Source organism: Neomonachus schauinslandi, chromosome 3, assembly GCF_002201575.2.
Source record: "Neomonachus schauinslandi chromosome 3, ASM220157v2, whole genome shotgun sequence".
NCBI lineage: Eukaryota > Metazoa > Chordata > Mammalia > Carnivora > Phocidae > Neomonachus > Neomonachus schauinslandi.
In genome coordinates, this window is record NC_058405.1 from 149,453,428 (window position 1) to 149,476,210 (window position 22,783).

Genomic DNA, 22,783 nt, shown 5'->3' on the forward strand with positions numbered 1-22,783 from the left:
GAGTTATTTCAGATAGAGGTTTGTTCCCACAGTTTCTCAGTTTTAGCACTACTGTCATATTGCATGCTTTGGAACTCATTAATTCAGTTCAGCTAGCTTCATGTTCAGTTATAAACTGAGAGTTTCAAACAAATATTTATAAACTATCTTTCTACAGTCGATTGAGGTCAATAAAATTTTCAGAATCTGACCTCAGTGATCTTTTTGACTTTTTTTTTTTTTTTTGAGAGAGCATAGCAGCAGGGGGAGAGAATCTTAAGCAGGCTCCACACCCAGTGGCAGCCCGACTCAGAGCTCTATCCCACCACCCTGAGATCATGACCTGAGCTCAAATCAAGAGTCAGATGCTTAACCAACTGAGTCACCCAGGTGCCCCTGACCTCGGTGATCTTAAGAGGGTGAAGATCTGAACAGAGTTTAACAGACTGAATTAAACCCTCCCTGCTAACGGAACAAATAATGGAATTTAGGGCTTGCCAAACTGGGCCCCCAAATGCTACACCCTAGGAGTTAGAATGCCCTGAATTCAGACCAGGCCTCACTTGGAGTGAAGCTCAGCTACAAATCCCTCCATTCCCAACTGGATCTAGATGATCTGGAATTACTAGTGCCCTCCGCCTAGACACCTACTAGAAACAAAGGTACTTCCTTTGAGGAAGATAATGCCATCCTAGGGTTCAAATAATAGCCAATCAGAAATAACTAGCAACTGATTCGAAATAATCCAACATATACCACAGGGCTAACACCAAAGAGAAACAATGCACAACAGATTCATAGGGCATACAAATTTAGATTTATTAGAGCTAACCATTTTATAACTATGGAATGTCCTTCTATATTAAAGTGGGTCATAAAATTTACCTTATTTGGTATTAAAATATATCAGCTTTCTTTCAGTTTACTGCTGGTATGGTATCATTCTATTTTACATTTAACTCTTCCGTTCCTTTTATTTATGGTGTCCCAAGCACTGACATTCTTTTTTTTGGGGGGGGGGGACATTTTTTACTTGTATTATTAGTAAACAATCATCACTGCAGGACTGAGCTAACATTGAACTGATAAAGTAAAATTAATTTGATCCATTTTTATAATCTAGTATAAAAATTCTAATATGGATAAACAATAATTAAAATATATGAATGTAGTCAAACTCACACTGTCACAAGAATGACAATGTACTTAATTTTATAACCCTTAAAGGTAAAATTTAGGCAATCTAAGACTGTTTTTTGGTTAAGAGACACAGATGAGTTTTTAGACTATTCAGTAAAGGGAAAAGGCTGGTGTAGCTTTATTTAAGACTTTAAAAAAGATCTTATTATAATTACTTTAAAAGCACAGTTAAATCCTTCAAAATGAAAATATGTTAATTACCCACTGAAATAAGCATTTCTATATTTCCAGATAATATACTATTTGAAACAAAAAGCAACATTTTAAAAAAATGGATAAAGATTTTTTAAAGATTTACTTATTTTAGAGACAGAGAGAGAGCCAGCGAGCTCACGGGCGTGCTCCCATGTGCAGGGGAAATGTGAGGGGGGCAAGGGGGGGGAGCAGAGAGAGAAAATCTCAAACAGACTCCCCAATGAGCCCGTGGACAGGCTTGATCCCATGACCCTGAGGTCATGACCTGAGCTGAAATCAAGAGTCAGATGCTTAACCGACTGAGCAACCGAGGCGCCCTGATAATTTTAAGGATATTTAAAGTTAACTTAAGATATAGTCAACCACGCCAAGATTTATATTAATGGCAAGATTAATCCCCCAATAAGCAAACAAGGACACCTGTGGAACAATTTGGTACTTGAAAAAGAAATGTTCCAGATAACAGTATTGGATCAGTGTTAAATTTCTTGATTTTGGTGCCTTATTCTTAGACAATACACACTGAACAATTTAACAATAGTTATCACGTCTTCAACTTTCTCTCAAATCATGAAAAAGAAATTCTTCATAGATGTAGGAGAGAGGAAGAAAGAATGATAAAACAAATGTGGAAATAACAGGGAATGTGAAGAATATATAAAAGTTCTCTGTACTATTATTGCATCTTTTCTGTAAAATTTGAAGTTGTTTCACAAAAAGGTTTTTTAATTAAAAAAATAAAAATTAAAAATAAATGTTACAAAGTAAACAGAGCCAACAACCACAGTTAAGAAAGCAACTAATTCAGAAAGGCATACAACAGGGAGATGTGACTAATGTTTACACAGAGAGTCATAGATTTAAATTCTAATCAGGGAGAATGAGTAAGCTCCTGCCCAGAATGAACACTGCATCACAGTATCAGAGTTGTATGAGAGTCCTCGCTCATCATCATTCAGGATTATAAACAGTGCTTTGAAATAGGTACACATTTTTGCTAGAAATTCAAATAGGTTTTCATCATACATTATTTCACTACAGTATAAAAGTTAGTATCATAACTATAAAGTTTCATAATGTCTCTGTGGGACCACATGCATTAGATTAGCAGTCTGATCAGCAGTCTCCACAGTAAAAACAAAGATTTTATTATGCTTCTCACATTAATATTAATAGGCTAGTATTGCGTATTAATGATACTAATATACTGATTATATAATGCTAATGTATTTTAATAGACTGCAGAGATCAGCACTAAACAAAAATTTCCCCCTGCTTTTGATGCATAATTCATATTATTTTTGGATGAAAATGATATTCAGCAGAAACAAATAACTGAGGTAGAAATATTTATTTATATATTAACAGTTTACCATTCTTCAGGTATAGTTTTAAATAAACAAGCCAGGGGGACACTTGAAAGTTGTTAAAAGAATAAATCTTAAAAGCTCTCATCACAAAAAAAAATTCTTGTTAACCATGTGTGGTGATGGATGTTAGCTTATTGTGGTAATCATTCTGCAGTATATACACATACCAAATAATTATGTTGCATACCTAAAACTAATACAATGTTATAGGTCAATTATATTTCAATTTTTTAAAATCCAGGGAATAGAAAAATTCTAGTATGTCATACATTAAAGCATAAATTCGAAATAACTTAAAAATACACATCTCCTAGATTCACACTCAAGGTTTTTTACCTCAATGAGCACAACCCCCACTATAAGCATATTTACAATTATATATGTACATGTGTCCAACTATAACATACATATCACCTATTATATTTAAATATATATATTTATAGTTTAAATATAGGAGTTCTAAGTTTAAAAAGGAGTTCTAAGAAGCCATTGCTTTATGTCATATACTCACACAAAAAGGATTATTATAATAGGAATACTCTTAATCCACCTCTGACTTACCAAAGATTTTCATTAATTCTGTAAAATATGTTAACTAATGTCCGTATTAACTAGCATCCTGAAAGCTACTCTCTGGCTACTTTTTGATACAACTGTGTTTTTTTTCTGATCTGCTGAGTTTAGAGTTTACCAAATGTTAGAGGTATTTCCAATCTGTTTCAGTTGTACTTGTTATGGTAAGTATGTACTTTAAATATTATTCATCATAAACTGACAGGAGTATAAAAAATAGAGTTGCTTCAGTGAGAACCAGGTTGAATAGAAAAATATGAAAAAGAAAAAAAAATATGAAAAAGACAAGTCACTAAAAAATTGGTATAGGGCAAAGACAGCAACTATTTCAGTGGCTTTATCTTTTTTTTTTTTAAAGATTTTATTTATTTATTTGAGACAGAATGAGAGAGAGAGAGCGAGCACATGAGAGGGGGGAGGGTCAGAGGAAGAAGCAAGCTCGCTGCCGAGCAGGGAGCCCGATGCGGGACTCGATCCAGGGACTCCAGGATCATGACCTGAGCCGAAGGCAGTCGCTTAACCAACTGAGCCACCCAGGCGCCCTCAGTGGCTTTATCTTTAGTAAAAACAGTAGTATTGTTATCCTAAAACTATTGTATTTATTAGGACAAAGCAAATCTGAAACAATATTAATGTTATTTTTTAAAAAACAAACTTTTCAACATAAAAAGATACAAATATTAAAGAAGTAAAAATCTAAATTTGAATAGGATGTATTAAACTCAGGATCTATCTTTTCTTAAAAACAAGATCTATACTCTTTGTTCACTGAAAAGGTGTAGAAACAATTACCAACTTAACTAGTGCCCAGACTGTTATTGCTAACTACCATTTTCTACTAAAAGTAATCACGGCTGTCTTGGAGAAACAGCTGACTTGTAGGTCTGGGGAACACAACATACAAGAAGAACCTAGGATATGTTCTTTACCACACAGCAAAGAAACTGTCAAAGACTTCTGGGGCACAGAAACCAACTTGAAGGTTCCCACTCTTCTGATTTGCCTCTTCTGTACTCCTTTTTTTTTCCAGGGTCTCCTATAGGCTCCTTGTTCTGCCGCTGACCAATAGACATTGGGTGGGGTTTTTTGTTGTTGTTGTTTTAAGATTTTATTTATTGGGGCGCTTGGGTGGCTCAGTCGTTAAGTGTCTGCCTTCAGCTCAGGTCATGATCCCAGGGTCCTGGATCGAGCCCCGTATCGGGCTCCTGCTTGGCGGGGAGCCTGCTTCTCCCTCTCCCACTCTCCCTGCTTGTGTTCCCTTTCTCGCTGTGTCTCTCTCTGTCAAAGAAATAAATAAAATCTTAAAAAAAAAAAGATTTTATTTATTTATTTGTGAGAGAGAGAGAGAGAGAGAGCACACAAGCACAAGCACAGGAGTGGTATAGGTAGAGGGAGAAGCAGGCTCCCCCGCTGAGCAAGGAGCCTGATTGGGACTCGATCCCAGGACCCTGGGATCAGGACCTGAGCCAAAGGCAGACACCTAAGTGACTGAGCCACCCAAGTGTCCCTGTTTTGTTTTGTTTTTAGGATTCCATTCTGGACTTATTTTGGTTGTTACTCTATTTCTGTCACATTTCTTTGCATAATCTTTTCTACTGACTAATTTTCAATACAAGGCATCTCTGCTATAAGATAACGAATTCATGAAAAAATCCTCAGGTTCTGCAAAACTGCACAGAGCTTATAGGAAAAATAGAGTTTGGGCAGTCTGCTCAAAACCTATGTAACTTTGTAATCTGAGTGATAGTAAAAACTATAAATGGTCCCAGAGACCTGATTTAGACAACCTAGGCAGGCATCTCATTATGAACAAAGAATGACACAGCAGATATTTAAAAGGCATAAAAATAAAGTGGAAAGAAGGGCAATACTTTAATCAGGGCAGGACCAACACGTGCAGAGACAAAGCAGGCAGAAGTGCAGCTATAAGTCTGCGGGGTTCTGCCCTTAAACATCCAAGTGTCAGGTGTAGGGAGTTCATCTTAGAGGTTGCCCAAAGAAGAGGTATTTAATTTTCCTAAAATACAGACAAGAGAATTCCTATTCACTGTACATCAACAGAGCTAAGCACTTTTTTCTGCCCAGTTGATTATATATTTATTGCCACTTACCCTATCTCCCCTTGCCTAGGAAAAAAAAACTGCATATGATCCAACACCTTTACATTATCCTAACATTATTTCACCATTTACCAATCCCTTATGAGCTAATTCATGTTACAGAAGCCCACGCTGTCAAGCATACTGTGCCTACACGAGTCCCAAACTTACACTTCTTGCCCAGGCAACACCCTGAGTTTCAGACTTGCATAACCAACACTTTTATTCAGACAAAACACACCCACATGGAGAGTTCACAGGCATTTCACATTTAACAAGCCCAAAATTAAACTCATCTCCCTTTACCCTTCCCAGCCCATACCCCCGCCATTCTTCCTCCAAAATCTTAGTGAACAGTCCACCACTGATTCCAGTGCCCAGTCTAGACCTGGAAGTCATGCTTGCTTCCTTCTCCTCTTTATCCCCCATGTCCAATCCCTCATCAAATCCCAAGTCTCCTCCTAAATATCTCCCATAAATCTAATATTTGGTTACTTCATTATCACTACCCTACTTCAAAATCACCATCTTTCATCTGGATCTCTGCAATCACTTCCTAAACAATCTCTTTACTTTCAATTCTAACCCCCTCCAATCTGTTCTTCACACAAAAGACTTATCATTCTAAAATGCAAGTCTGTTCAAGCCATCTCCCTACCTAAAAGCACTTAAAAGGCTCTCCTTACTGATTTCAGGATAAACTACTCAACCTATCTTATATAAGAAGACTGATCTGGTTTCTTGTTTACCTTTCTGGCCTTAGACTTCAACCACTATCTCCTTCATACTCCAAAATCCAGGCATACTGAACTTTACCCAAACATATATTCATTTTCTCATTTTCACACAGGCTGCTATCTTCTCATTTGCACACTGTCCTTCCATATTGCATGAACCCCTTGCACATGAACAGCAACCATATCACATTTCTCCACTATTCCCAACTTGTTCTTTCCTGGCTGCTTATATAACTTCCTCCAAGATGCTTCCCCTACACTATCCCCTTCAATAAAATACTCACACCTACTAACACAGCTGAGACTGGTACTCTTTTGTGTATTTCCAGAATACCTTGTACCTGCCTCTCTATACAAGAGGCCCCATGAGGAAAGAAACATATCTGCCTTGCTCACTATTTTACCCCCAGAGCCTAACCAGTATCTAGCACATAGCACATATCCAATAAGTTTTAATGGTTGGGTGAAATAGTTGAGAACAATCTCAAATAATAGCTAAAATCATAATGAACCTTAGTTAGTATTAAACCTCTGAGGTCTGAGTGATTCTAAAGGGCACATGCACCCCAGTGTTTATAGAAGCAATGTCACAATAGCCAAAATATGGAAAGAGCCCAGATGTCCATCAGCGGATAAATATAACTACCATATGATCCAGCAATTCCACTTCTGGACATATATCCAAATGAAAAAAAAAATCATCATCTCCAAGAGTTATCTGTACTCCCATGCTCACTGCAGCATTATTCTCCATAGTCAAGCGATGAAAATAACGGTCTACCCACAGATGAATGGATAAACAAAATGTGATGATATATAAATATATATATCCAATATATATATATTTATATATGTGTGTGTGTATATATGTGTGTGTGTGCGTGTGTATGTGTGTAAAGTCTAACTCATAGAGAGTAAAACGGTGATTGCCAGGGACTGGAGGGATGGGGGAAATAAGAAGAGACTGGTTAAAGGGTACAAACTTTCAGTTACAAGATGAATAAGGTCTGAGGTGGGGATCCTTTCACAATGTACTCGTATGTCAAATCATCACATTGTACGCTTTAAGTATATTACAACTTTACTTGTCAGCTATACCTCAATAAAAACCTGAAGAAAAAGAACATTAAACATTATGTCTAATCATAATTATGATTCTTATGTCTCTCATAAAAATATTCCAACTCACTGGACAAAGAAAGGTTGGTCATTCTAAAATCATTCTTTTACAGAGAGAGTAGCTTAGCATACATATAAGCCTATTATCAGGCTTTGTTAATAACTTCATTTTGATCTTTTGAAAGCTTCTTGGATATTCCATTAAAAATGGCTTGTCCCAGAGTGGGGGAAAGATGGCGGAGGAGTAGGGGACCCTATTCCAACCAGTCCCAGAATTGAGCTGGATGTCTACCAGACCACTCTGAACACCCATGAAATCAGCCTGAGATGTAAGAAGATAGAGCTGGATCTCTACAAACAGAATTATCGCAGGCAGTTGGTTCCGAGGTATGAAGCGGGGAGCCGTGATTCCCTGGGAAGATATCAGAGGATAAACGGCAGCAGGAGGGAGCCTGGTCGTGGGGATCCTACACTGCCCACAGACTCACAGACTGGTAGCGGCGGGGAAAGGACTTTAGGGCAGCACCTCAGACGGAAACCTGGAGCAGCGGGGCCACGTGCGTGAACTGGGGGCGGCTGGTGGTTTTAGAAGCACAAAGGGCAGAGATGTGCTCCGACCTGGAGGTGAGGGCTGGGAGCGCTGCTGGGGGCACACAACCCCGGACGCTGCAGTTTATAGCAGCACAGACAGAAACAGAGATAGTGTGGCCTGGAGAGCTCACTGAAGGACAGACTGCGATCTCTGCTCCGAGGCAGAAGGTTGGAAACAGTCTCTTCTGCTCTGACTCTCGGAAGAGACCCGGAAAGCCACCAGGGAAAGCCGCCAAAGAACAAAAGCCCCAAAAAACTGGTTTCCACTGAGCCCATCCCCCGCCACAGGGGGGCAGGGCAACTCCGCCCAAACAGGGTTGCCTGAGTAACAGCGTGGCAGGCCCCTCCCCCAGAAGACAGGCTGGGAAAACAAGAGGCCAGCAACCCTAAGGTCCCAAGAAAACAGGTGCATCTTGCTTGGGTTCTGGTCAATAATTTGGACTCTATACATTCCCTCAAACACCCATCAACAGAATGACTAGGAGGAGGAGCCCCCAAAAGAGAAAAGACTCAGAGATTATGACTTATGCTGCAGATTTACAAATGGATGCAGATATAACCAAGATGTCGGAGATGAAATTCAGGCTAGCAACTGTGAAGACAATGGCTAGAATGGAGAAATCAATTAATGGCAACATAGAGTCTCTAAGGGCAGAAATAAAAGGTGAATTGGCAGAACTTAAAAATGCTATCAATGAGATCCAATCCAATCTAGATAATCTAACAGCTAGGGTAACTGAGACAGAAGAGAGAATAAGCGATCTGGAAGACAGTATAATAGATAAAAAGGGAAAAGAGGAGGCCAGGGAAAAACAACTCAGAATCCATGAAAATAGAATCAGAGAAATAAGTGACACCATGAGGCGTTCCAACGTCAGAATAATTGGAATCCCAGAGGGAGTGGAGAGAGAGAGAGGGCTAGAAGATGTATTTGAGCAAATTGTAGCTGAGTACTTCCCTAATCTGGGGAATGAAACAAACATTCGAGTCCTAGAGGCAGAGAGGACCCCTCCTAAGATCAAGGAAAACAGGCCAACACCCCGGCATGTAATGGTAAAATCTGCAAATCTTAGAACCAAGGAAACCATCTTAAGGGCAGTTAGGGGGAAGAGATTCCTTACGTACAGAGGGAGGAACATCAGAATAATGTCAGACCTATCCACAGAGACCTGGCAAGCCAGAAAGGCCTGGCAAGACATATTCAGGGTACTAAATGAGAAGAACATGCAGCCAAGAATACTTTATCTGGCAAGGCTTTCAGTTAGAATGGATGGAGAGATGCAGAGCTTCCACGACTGGCAGAAGTTGAAAGAATATGTGACCACTAAGCCGGCCCTGCAAGAAATATTAAGGGGGGTTCTAGAAAAGGAGAAAGACCCCAAGAGTGATATACAACAGAAATTTACAGGGACAATCTATAAAAACAACGTCTTCACAGGCAACATGATGACAATTAATTCATATCTTTCAATAATCACTCTCAATGTGAATGGCCTAAACGCTCCCATAAAACGGCACAGGGTTGCAGATTGGATAAAAAGACAGGACCCATCCATATGCTGTCTACAAGAGACGCATTTTGAACCTAAAGATACATCCAGACTGAAAGTGAAGGGATGGAGAACTATCTTCCATGCCAGTGGACCTCAAAAGAAAGCTGGGGTAGCAATTCTTACATCAGACAAATTAGATTTTAAACTAAAGTCTGTAATAAGAGACACAGAAGGACACTATATCATTCTTAAAGGGTCTATCCAACAAGAAGATCTAACCATTGTAAATATCTATGCCCCCAACATGGGAGCAGCCATCTACATAAGCCAACTGTTAACCAAAATAAAGAGTCATATTGATAACAATATGTTAATTGTAGGAGACCTCAATACTCCACTCTCAGCAATGGACAGATCATCTAAGCAGAAAATCAACAAGGAAACAAGAGCTTTGAATGATACAGTGGACCAGATGGACCTCATAGTTATTTACAGAACATTCCACCCTAAAACAACAGAATACTCATTCTTCTCGAGCGCACATGGAACTTTCTCCAGAATAGACCATATACTGGGTCACAAATCAGGTCTCAACCGATACCAAAAGATTGAGATTATTCCCTGCATATTCTCAGACCACAATGCTCTAAAACTGGAACTCAATCACAAGAAAAAATTTGGCAGAAATTCAAACACTTGGAAGCTAAAGACCATTCTGCTCAAGAATGTTTGGGTCAACCAAGAAATCAAAGAAGAAGTTAAACAATTCATGGAAATCAATGAAAACGAAAACACATCGGTCCAAAACCTGTGGGATACTGCAAAGGCGCTCCTAAGGGGGAAATACATAGCCATCCAAGTCTCACTCAAAAAAATAGAAAAATCCCGAATTCACCAACTAACTCTACACCAAAAGAACTAGAGAAAAAGCAACAAATGACGCCTAAGCCACGCATTAGAAGAGAAATAATTAAAATTAGAGCAGAAATCAATGAATTAGAAACCAGAAACACAGTAGATCAGATCAATGAAACTAGAAGTTGGTTCTTTGAAAGAATTAATAAGATTGATAAACCACTGGCCAGACTTATCCAAAAGAAGAGAGAAAGGACCCAAATTAATAAAATTATGAATGAACGGGGAGAGATCACCACTAACACCAAGGAAATAGAAACAATTATTAGAAATTATTATCAACAACTATATGCCAATAAACTGAGCAATCTGGATGAAATGGAGGCCTTCTTGGAAACCTATAAGCTGCCAAGACTGAAACAGGAAGAAATTGACAACTTGAATAGGCCAATAACCAGTAACGAGACTGAAGCAGTGATCAAAAACCTCCCAAAAAAACAAGAGTCTAGGGCCTGATGGAATCCCTGTGGAATTCTACCAAACATTCAAAGAAGAAATACCTATTCTACTGAAGCTGTTTCAAAAAATAGAAACAGAAGGAAAACTTCCAAACTCATTCTATGAGGCCAGCATTACCTTAATCCCCAAACCAGGCAAAGACCCCATCAAAAAGGAGAATTTCAGACCGATATCCCTGATGAATATGGATTCCAAAATCCTCAACAAAATCCTAGCTAATAGGATCCAACAATACATTAAAAGGATCATCCACCACGACCAAGTGGGATTTATCCCCGGGATGCAAGGGTGGTTCAACATTTGCAAATCAATCAATGTGATAGAACACATTAATAAGAGGAGGGAGAAGAACCATATGGTTCTCTCAATTGATGCAGAAAAAGCATTTGACAAAATACAACATCCTTTCCTAATTAAAACTCTCCAGAGTATAGGGATAGAGGGAACATTCCTCAAGCTCATAAAATCCATCTATGAAAAACCCACAGCGAATATCATCCTCAATGGGGAAAAGCTGAGAGCCTTTCCCTTAAGATCAGGAACAAGTCAAGGGTGCCCCCTCTCACCACTGTTGTTCAACATAGTACTAGAAGTCCTAGCAACAGCAATCAGACAACAAGAAGAAATAAAAGGTATTCAAATTGGCAAAGAAGAAGTCAAACTCTCTCTTTTCGCAGACGACATGATACTTTATGTGGAAAACCCAAAAGACTCCACCCCCAAATTACTAGAACTCATCCAGCAATTCAGTAATGTGGCAGGATACAAAATCAATGCACAGAAATCAGTTGCTTTCTTATACACTAACAACGCAACTGTAGAAAGAGAAATTAAAGAAACGATTTCATTTACAATAGCACCAAAAACCATAAGATACCTTGGAATAAACCTAACCGAAGAGGTAAAGGATCTATACTCTAGGAACTACAAAACACTCATGAAAGAAATTGAAGAAGACACAAAAAGATGGAAAAATATTCCATGCTCATGGATCGGAAAATAAACATTGTTAAAATGTCTATGCTACCCAGAGCAATCTATACCTTCAATGCCATCCCGATCAAAATTCCAATGACATTTTTCAAAGTGCTGGAATAAACAATCCTAAAATTTGTATGGAATCAGAAAAGACCCCGAATCACCAAGGAGATGTTGAAAAAGAAAAACAAAGCTGGGGGCATCACGTTACCCGATTTCAAGCTATATTACAAAGCAGTGATCACCAAGACAGCATGGTACTGGCACAAAAACAAACAAACAGATCAATGGAACAGAATAGAGAACCCAGATATGGACCCTCAACTCTATGGTCAAATAATCTTTGACAAAGCAGGAAAAAACATGCAATGGAAAAAAGACAGTCTCTTCAATAAATGGTGCTGGGAAAATTGGACAGCCACATGCAGAAGAATGAAACTCGACCATTCTCTAACACCATTCACAAAGATAAACTCAAAGTGGATGAAAGACCTCAATGTGAGACAGGAATCCATCAAAATCCTAGAGGAGAACATAGGCAGTAACCTCGTGGACATCGGCCACAGCAACTTCTTTCAAGATACATCTCCAAAAGCTAGTGAAACAAAAGCAAAAATGAACTTTTGGGACTTCATCAAGATAAAAAGCTTCTGCATAGCAAAGGAAACAGTCAACAAAACAGAGGCAACCCACAGAATGGGAGAAGATATTTGCAAATGACACTACAGATAAAGGGCTGGTATCCAAGATCTATAAAGAACTTCTCAAACTCAACACCCAAAAAACAAATAATCAAGTCAAAAAATGGGCAGAAGATATGAACAGACACTTCTCCGAAGAAGACAGACAAATGGCTAACAGACACATGAAAAAATGTTCATCATCATTAGCCATCAGGGAAATCCAAATCAAAACCACACTGAGATACCACCGTACACCAGTTAGAATGGCAAAAATGGACAGGGCAAGAAACAACAAATGTTAGAGAGGCTGTGGAGAAAGGGGAACACTCTTACACTGTTGGTGGGAATGCAAGTTGGTACAGCCACTTTGGAAAACAGTGTAGAGGTGCCTCAAAAAATTAAAAATAGAGCTACCCTATGACCCAGCAATTGTACGCCTGGGTATTTACCCCAAAGACACAGATGCAGTGAAAAGAAGGGCCATATGCACCCCAATGTTCACAGCAGCAATGTCCACAATAGCCAAACTGTGGAAAGAGCCGAGATGCCCTTCAACGGATGAATGGATAAAGAAGATGTGGTCCATATATACAATGGAATATTACTCAGCCATCAGAAAAGATGAATACCCAACTTTTACATCAACATGGATGGGACTGGAGGAGATTATGCTAAATGAAATAAGTCAAGCAGAGAAAGTCAATTATCATATGGTTTTACTTATTAGTGGAACGTAAGGAATAACATGGAGGACATTAGGAGAAGGAAGGGAAAAATGAAGGGGGGGAAATCATAGGGAGAGATGAACCATGAGAAACTATGGACTCAGAGAAACAAACTGAGGGTTTTAGAGGGGAGGGGGGTAGGGGGATGGGTTAGCCCGGTGATGGGTATTAAGGAGGGCACATACTGCATGGAGCACTGGGTACTATATGAAAACAATGAATCATGGAACACTACAGCAAAAACTAATGATGTATTATATGGTGACTAACATAACAAAATTTTAAAAAATAAAAATAAATAAAAATAAAAAATGGATTGTCCCTGGGGTGCCTGGGTGGCTCAGTCGGTTAAGCGTCTGCCTTTGGCTCAGATCATGATCCCAGGGTCCTGAGATCAAGCCCTACATTGGGCTCCCTGCTCAGCAAGGAGTCTGCTTCTCCCTCTCCCTCTGTGTGTATGCTCTCTAGCTCTCTCTCTCTCTCTCTAGCTCTCACTCTCTCGAATAAATAAAATCTTAAAAAATTAATATACAAATTAAATAAATAAAAATGGCCTGGCCCAAGGGTGCCTGGATGGCTCAGTTGGTTAAGCATGCGACTCTTGATTTTCACTCAGGTCATGATCTCAGGGTCGTGAGACTGAACCCCATGTCAGGCTCTGAGCTGGGCATGGAGCGCACTTAAGGTTCTCTTTCTCCCTCTGCCCTGCCCCTCCCTAAGTGTGGAAAGAAAGAAAAGAGAAAAGAGAAAGAAAAGAAAAAAGAAAAAGGCATGGCCTATGCTTGTCTCTGTGTTTTCATTAAACAATGTAAACACATTAAAGAATACTATAACTTTTTTAAAATCAAGAGATTTAAATGATGTGGTGGGGGGGAGTAAGCTGAACTCAAAAGTTTCTTTAAAAATCTTCTTTAACTGGGGCGCTTGGGTGGCTCAGTCGTTAAGCATCTGCCTTCGGCTCAGGTCATGATCCCAGAGTCCTGGGATCGAGCCCCATGTCAGGCTCCCCTGCTCAGCGGGGAGCCTGCTTCTCCCTCTCCCACTCCCCCTACTTGTGTTCCCTCTCTCGCTGTGTCTCTGTCAAATAAATAAAATCTTTAAAAAAAAAAAAAAAACTTCTTTAGCTTAGCTAAATCATTGCATCTCTTCTTTCATAAAGTCTTAAGTCCTTACATAACTAATGAGTATTACAAAAAACCCAGTATTTTATAATAAAAAAATGGTTTCTTAAAATGTCATCTATTCAATTATCACTAAAACAATACTTTTTAAAAGTGAAGATACAACTATTATCTCACAGACGTTTGTAGTACATTAATATAATTCAATCTTTGAGGGCTGTTAATTCTTCTCATTAAAAAAGGACATGTCTCAATGACATTTATGAGTGGTTAAACTTAATCTGATTCAGTTATTGAGCACTAGTCAATTTTCCATGTGGCAAGCTTATGTCCCACAAAGTCACGTGGGTATTGTCTACCCTCACTCTTCCCATTCCAATGCCCACTTCTCTATTCATTAGAACATACCCCTTTCTAAAGTATGCCTTACAACTTTAAATTTTCCATTATTTTGATTACAAAACCTTTTGCTAGCAGCATCTTACTACTTTGAGACACACAACAATGCCATATTACACTCATATTTTGAGTTGGCTTGGGGGAGCTAACCTCATCTCTGTTGTAAAATGCATTTTGGGGGAGAAGAGAAAAGAAGAAATGGAGAAAAGAAGAAAGGAAGGAAGAAAGAAATTTGAAATATCTTTAAACCCAATTCAGTTGAGAGGGAAATAGGGGTGGTACCACACATACAGAGTAAAAATTTAAAGACTCTTCTGTTCTATATCTACTAAAAATTAATATTGATTTTTAATCATTTGTCTTTCTATATATATTAACTTGAGAAAATATGAATTCAGATATTTAAAAATAAAGGGGAAAGGAATTAAAAATCTTTCTGAGAAACACAATGAACTATTCTTTCACATTTTTATTCATTAAAAAATTGTTTATCTCTTACAGAAACATTGGAATGACATAATCTCAAGTAATTTTGATCAGCCAAGTGAAGAAACACTCAGAAACATTCATTTTTATTTTACCAAAGACCAAAATATTGAGTAAATGGTTGAATCTGAAATCTGAAACATAATGGAATCTAGCCATACCTTCTACAAAGTGCTGTGCTACTTACTCCTCACTGATAGATAACAAAAGATGGTAAAGCTGTTCTTGTCCTTGATGGAAAAAAACTTTTTCTATAGTAAAAAGAAAAAAAAATACAAAAACAAAAACAAGCTCTATGGTGCCATCTTTTGGACTGTTCAAGTTTAACAAAATTCCTTCTTACATTATAAGAAACAATTTATGGATCAGTATCAAGATAAAAACAATTACTATTTGTACACCTTAAGCCATATTTGCTCTATCTTATTCTAAACTTCTGTATTAGGATTTAAGATATATTTATATTGAATAGTTTTATATAATATTAAAATTCTACTAACAATTCTGAAAATAAAGCCTTTTTGAGTAACACACTACATGTTCTCAACACCTTGTGGTAGTGGCTCCTAAAGTGAGTCACCCCCACTATCACCAGCATCATCATCTGGGAACTTGTTAGAAATGCAAATTCGGGTGATGGGTATTGAAGAGGGCACGTGCTGTGATGAGCACTGGGTGTTATACTTAACTAATGAATCACTGAACACTACATCAGAAACTAATGATGTACTACACAGTGGCTAACTGAACATAAAAAAAAAAAATGCAAATTCTTGGACCACACTTCAAATGGACGAAACTGAAATGAGGGTGGGAGGAGTCTGATTTCAACAAGCCCTCAGAGTGATTCTGATACAAGCTAACCCGTGAAAAACCATGTCCCACAGGATTTTGAAAAAGGTCCACAGGTAATAGTTAAGAATCACTAGCAGATCAGCGGTTCATAACCTTTGCTACACACTGGGATCACCAAAGAGCTTTAAAAATACTTTGGTCCCACGCCAGTACCTGATTTAATAGTTCTGTGAGGTGAGTAAAGCCTGGACAATGGAACCTGTAAGTCTCGCAAGGGATTCTAAAATGCAGCCAAGGTTGAAAGCCAGTATCTAGAGGATTGTATTTTCAAAAGGAAGAGTTCACTAAGAGTCTTAGTTAAGCGGAGTTTGAAATGAGACATGAAAAGCTAGCCTTCAAAACCAAGATACATTCAAAATATCGTTACAAAAAAAAAAAAAAAAAAAAGAACTGGTTCACTTCAAGTCTGTAAATTTTACATTTTCAAAGGCTACATAAGAAAATACATACTGTACATTTCTGGTTGTTGAGAGGGTTAAAAAAAAAAAAAAGAGGACATGATAGCCTTTAACCTTATAGACCATCTAATATATCTGGGCTTATTTCATAATAAGTAACAAAGTATAAATGCCAAATTTGGGGTACAGATTGAATGCAGAAGTCAACGGAAGAAGAAATCACATCTAATCATAGTAGTATTTAAGACTGTCAAAAAATAGATTAGAACTTCAGTCTTTAAGAATGAATTACACAGGGGTGCCTGGGTGGCTCAGTCGTTAAGCGTCTGCCTTCGGCTCAGGTCATGATCCCAGGGTCCTGGGATCAAGCCCAACATTGGGCTCCCTGCTTGGCAGAGAGCCTGCTTCTCCCTCTCCCACTCCCCCCGCTTGTGTTCCCTCTCTGTGTGTCTCTCTGTCAAATAAAATCTTTAAAAAAAAAAAAAGAATGAATTACATAAAGAGTATTTGTAAGGCACGTAGGTGGGCAGACCTGATGGGAGAAAAGACACATAGGGGGTTGCTGGATTTTTGGGGGGGGGGGGGGGGGCTGATAATAATGTAACATAAAAGAACCTTGCTCACTGAGGGATTTCTCATGACTTGACTATTTTGTCAATTTTCCCAAGGATGGTACATAACTGATACCATTCTAGAAACACAAGACAGATATAAGAGAAGTTAATTCATTACATACAATGGATGCCTTGTGGCATGGTTTTCACACTTAACATGACCCAGAATCACTTGGAGGGCTTGTTAAAACAGACTGCTGGGCCCCACCCTCAGAGTCTGACTCTGAGGTAAGGCCCCAGATTGTGTATTTCTAACAAATCCTTAAATGCTGCTGATACTGCTAGTGCAAAAATAACACCTTGAAAACCATTGCCTTAGGGCACTAAGACTTAATTCTCTGGTGGTATTCTCATTAAGGCTGATTATCAAGTATATTTTCATTTTTATTTTGAAAGTCATTCACACTCATTAAATACAGAAAACAGACCAGTAGAAAGAAGCAGCATCACCCTTACTCCCTCCATTCAAGGCAACATTATCTTGGTATGTTTTACTGCACTCTTCTCTGAAGAAATAAATGGAGTATTCTTGACTGAAACATACATAGGAATGTATGCAAACACCGTACCAACTGATACATGTCATGGAGGCCAAAAGGCAGTCAATTCACTCAGATGTAGTATGCTAGAGCAATAATTCTTCTCAGGCTCCTATGAAAAAGTGGAATTTCTGCTCACTGATAGTAAAAAAGGGCAGTTCACCAATACTTTCATATCAAAATTAGTCTTGTGTTATTAAACTTGAGTGATCTCTTGGTCAACTAGACCAAGTATTTATTGAAATATTTTCAATAATGGTATGTCAGCAACATATTTTCTAAGCCCTTTCATTTCTGAGAATATTTTTCTTTTACAATTATACTAAATGACAACTTGGTTGGGTAGGAAACTCTTAACGACTTGATTTCACAACTTTCTCAATCCATTGACTTCTGGCACTTAACAAACTCTGAAACCAGAACTGATTTACATTCCTTGGTATATAACTTGTATTCACTAACCACTCTTTCACCCCTACTCCCTAGCCTGAACACTTAGTTTTTTCCTCAAAGCTTGTAATTTAGAAAAACTTACCTAAGCTTTTATCTAGATGAGGATCTCTTTTCAATGATTTTATCTGAAAGAGTGTGTTTCTCTTAATTATACATACCACAAGTTTGAGAGTTTTTTGTTTCTAATTAAAGAAAGTCATCTTTATATCGGGCCATTATTTTTATTCCAAGTGCTAGATTTACTTTCCATGAAATATCATTCCTTTGTTGGGTTCCCAGTATCCTTCTTTTGCCTTAATTACCTCAAAAGTTTCTTCTCATTATTTTCATTCTTGTCCTTTTACGATTAGTGCTTTTCAAGTTTGTCCTCCACAGATACAGCTTCATTATCTGTAATATTAAATTCAACTCCTTCTAATCTATTGCCCTAAGGGGAACGTCAGTTTTGCTATTCCCCTCACCCTTCCTTATGTTGCCTGTTGCCCTTTCATCTGAGCTTATTGTCTCCTGATGGGCTATCTTTCCTATTTCATGGAAGCTACATCTTTTTAAGTGTTATTAAATATGCCCAATGTTGTTTTTATCTTCATTTTTCCTGCTTCCTTTCACATTCACAGGGCAGCTCTTCCTTCAACATTTCAATTATTTTCCTTCCCCTTATTCTGCAGTATTTTTTCAGATTTTTTTTTTTTTCAGTATTTTCCTCATGGTAACACTTCCTTGACAAAGAAAGCATAATCAACTCATGTTCAGTAAATGTTAACGAGCCAAGAGGTACACGTTGCCCCTTCATCCTGCTTTCTAACCACAGCTGCTAGTGGAATCCCTTCCCAAAATGACATGCAAGATCTAAGCAACTCCCAGTGCCCAAGAGGCTTTATCTAGTTTGGTTCTATCAGAAAAAGAGGGGGGCTTCTTGTACTCCCAATGACTAAATCTCTGAGACCCTGAACGTGGTATCTTTGAAATTCTTCCCTTCGGCCTCCTACTACCCACCTAAATCCTACCTTTTCCTGCCATGAAGACCCATTCTGACCTCTCACTTCTTTAAAGGCTTGTCTTTGGCATAGCTAGTGTCATATAATTTTCCCCTTTTCTGTTATTATTCCATGTTTTTCCAACTCTACATCAAGTTATTCAAGGCCAGAAACATTTAAGACTTCTTTGAAATTACACAGAAATAAAATACTTTGTCAATTAATAAGAAATGCATTTTCAGAGAACTTCATAAAGTATCCAGACACTTTCACTAAGGTGAGATTTTGTGTAATAGATACAATTTAGGCAAACACATCCCCAAGACTCAGTCTAAGAATCCCTTAACATTCCAGTTTCTTTTCTGAAGCTTTTGGAAGCAGTTTACTTTTAAGTAGAAAAAGGGCTCTATGTAACAACAGCAACAGAAAATTCAATCCATTCTGTTGGTTAAAAAAGCTTGCTAATTCAAGAAGCTAAAATAGTATATAACATAATTAAGAACATATTCTTTTGGGTGGAGATCATCTAAAAGTGTTATAAGCAAATACTATATCCTAAACCTGCAAGGATCCAAAATCCAAACAGGATTTTGTTTCAATGAGTTCTACTATATTACATTCATCGCCTCACTTCTGATCAATAATGATTATTTTTAGTAAACTCACATATCAATGATGAGAGTAAGGTAGCCTACTTACCCCACCCATTGTAATTCCATGAATAAGTGCAACATATGGTTTCTGGCAAGAACCTAAAAAACAAAACAAAACAAAACAAAAAACAGAGCTATAATTAATTACAATGTTTAAAATACATTCACTTTTCCAAAAATCTCATGTTACATGAAATCTGAATAATTTCTTTAGGAAATTTTTGCAAGAAATACCAAAGTGGCTAAATATACGGCTTCTAAAATACGTTCTTTTTAAAATGTCAATCCCTACACAATCCTGTCTATTATCATTTAACAACTCTTCAACTTAAATGAAAGCCTTTTATAACTCAGCTATTGAAAAACATAATTAAGATTTACCTTATAAGCCATGGATGTTATGTACACAGTTGTATTTTAAGGAACCTAATTTGTTTTCAATACAAAGAGAAGTGCAGCATACAGTAAAAAGCAAGGACTGGGAGTTAGAAGACCCAGATTCCAGTCTCATCTTTGTCATTAACTGGCAAATCAACTATATTCAATATATATACTGGCATGAGATATACACACACACAAACACACACACACACGCAAATACGGCAATTCAATATATATACTAGCATTAGGTATATACACATTTATACACACACGTTAATGTATTGTATATGTGCATATCATATGTATGTATATGATTTATAGGTAAGTTTCCTCATCTATTAAATAATGAGATTAAATATACGGTCTCAGAAGTGCCTTTCAGCTCAAAAATTCTGTAAAATTTTACTGTGTTCCTTTTCCTTTTTTCTTTTTCCTCTGAGAGGGACAGTTGCTTATAACATAACAAAAATGTAAATCACTGAGCTTCTGTTACTGCTTGTTGCCAATACTACTTCCTTACTGAAGACCAGTATAAAAATTCAGTTTTTTGGGTTTCTGTTATGGACTTTTTTTTTTTTTTTTGATTGTAGTAGACACACAATATTACATTAGTTTCAGGTGTACAACATAGTGATTCAACAAGTTTATATACATTATGTTATGCTCACCACAAATGTCACCATCCAATGCCATTATAATACCATTGACTATATTCCCCATGCTGTACCTTTTATTCCTGTGACTTACTCATTCCATAACTGGAAGACTGTATTGCTCACTCCCCCCTTCACCCATTTTACCTATCCCTCCACTTCCCTCCCCTCCGGCAATCATCAGTTTGTTCTCTGTATTTACAGGTCTGTTTTCTGCTGTCTGTTTATTCATTTTTTTTTAGATTCCACATATAAGTGAAATCATATGGTATGTCTTTCTCTGACTCATTTCACTTAGCATAATACCCTCTAGATACATCCCGTGTTGTCACAAATGGCAAGATCTCATTCTTTTTTATGGCTGAGTAATATTCCATGCAATGTGGAAGGATAAAACTGCAGTTTCAATCCATCTAGCAGTTCTGTATTTCCAGCTTGCCAAATGAGCCATCAAGTCACAATTCTAGAATGAGCTTCACTCATATTTGCCAGTTTGCAACATCTATAGCCTTCAATCTTGAACTATAATTCCCTTCAATCTTGAACTGTAATTCCCTAGGAAACTATAATTCCCTAGAAACTATGGAAAGAAATTTCTCTATTGATTGGGATGGAGATACATACACACACCCCATTTCAGCTATATATACATATATCTCAGATATAAAATATTAGAAGCTAACTGATGCAGGGAATAAAGCCAGAATCTGTCAAATTCCTTATTAAACACAATATATCATTACAATGTATAGAAATTAAACCTTGAAGACTTTCTCTCTGTATATTAATATTTAACCAAACTCTTTAAACTTCTTAGAGGTTTTCTCCCATCTCCTTTTATTTAGTATAGAACTGCACTATATAGTAGCCACTAGACAAATGTAGCTATTGAAATTAAATTTCTTGCTCACACTAGCCCCATTTCAAGTTCTCATTAGCCACATGAATAAGCCACTCTAAGTAAACCTGATACGTAGAATTTTAGACTTAAAGAAGTGAGAGATATCCATTCAATCTGGCTCACTGAGCTAAATCAAGAAGTAGCCTTTTTCCCCACGCCTACTTCAAATACATAGTAATTCTATGGAAAAAAAAATTTTTTTTAATGTACATCCAAGTTCAAAGCCAAACAAAGGAAATCCACCAGTGCCAGAATAAACTCAAAATCAATAGCTGAGTGAAGCTACAGCCAGTGACTGAGAGTGAACGTGTATTTGATTTGAGTCAGAAATAAATTCTGGCCCACATAACTTACGAAATGGACTACCTGCATAAAAGTTCATCCTAGGGAACTATTAGATTCACAAAACATGATTAGAAAAACCATCTGCTGAGCCAGGAAGTGAATAAATTCCTTCCAAGAAAGGGAGAGAAAAAGCCAAAGAAAGTGGATGCTCAAGCAGATAATAAGCACCACCACTACCACAGAACAAAAAAACTCCCCTAACAAATTTGTAATAGAAGTAATATCTGTAACTTGGTAAAAATGTGCCTACAAAATGATTATACTAAAAATTGAAAGTTTAAAAGCTTTCCTATGGACATCAGAAATAAGACAACATATAATCATTCAACATTACAATGGAGGTCCCAGCCAAAATATAAGAAAAGTCATAATATAAAGACTGGAGAGACAGAAGTGAAAAAAATTATGTGCAGATGGTATAATTGCCTATGTAGAAAAGCCAAGAGAATCTACAGAAATATCATTAGAATAACAAATTTCAGCAGGGTTGCAGGATAGAAGAACAAACTCTAAAATCCAAAGCACTTCAATATGCCAAAAACAGTAAATTACAAAATGTAACAGTAAAATTACCATTAAATATTCTAATAAAAAAAGTAAGCTACCTTAGAATAAAACTTAAAAAAAAGGCAGCAACATCTTTATGGATAAAGTTACAAAACATTATTAAAGGACATAAAAACTCAAATCTGATTAAAAGTTCCAAACTGGTTTAGGGTGATAGTTACACAAGTTTACTAAAAGTTATTGAATTATATATTTGAAATGGGTGAGTTTTATGGTATGTAAATTATGATTCTGCAAGTTTTTAAGTCTGCATAAATAAAGAGATATGCCACATGCATAGACAGGAAGACTCAATATGAAAGATGTCAATTCACCCTAAATTAAT

The 22,783-nt window shown here is 37.4% G+C and overlaps 1 protein-coding gene across 2 annotated transcripts in view; it reads right to left on the reverse strand.

Annotated features, from left to right (window-relative positions):
- Nucleotides 1-22,783, reverse strand: part of HIBCH (3-hydroxyisobutyryl-CoA hydrolase) — a 102,103-nt gene that overhangs the window by 48,656 nt on the left and 30,664 nt on the right. For both annotated transcript variants that reach the window (XM_021703343.1, XM_021703344.2), the window contains exon 6: nucleotides 19,658-19,710. In XM_021703343.1, coding sequence (XP_021559018.1) covers nucleotides 19,658-19,710 — 53 coding nt within the window. The remainder of the gene's footprint in view (nucleotides 1-19,657; nucleotides 19,711-22,783) is intronic.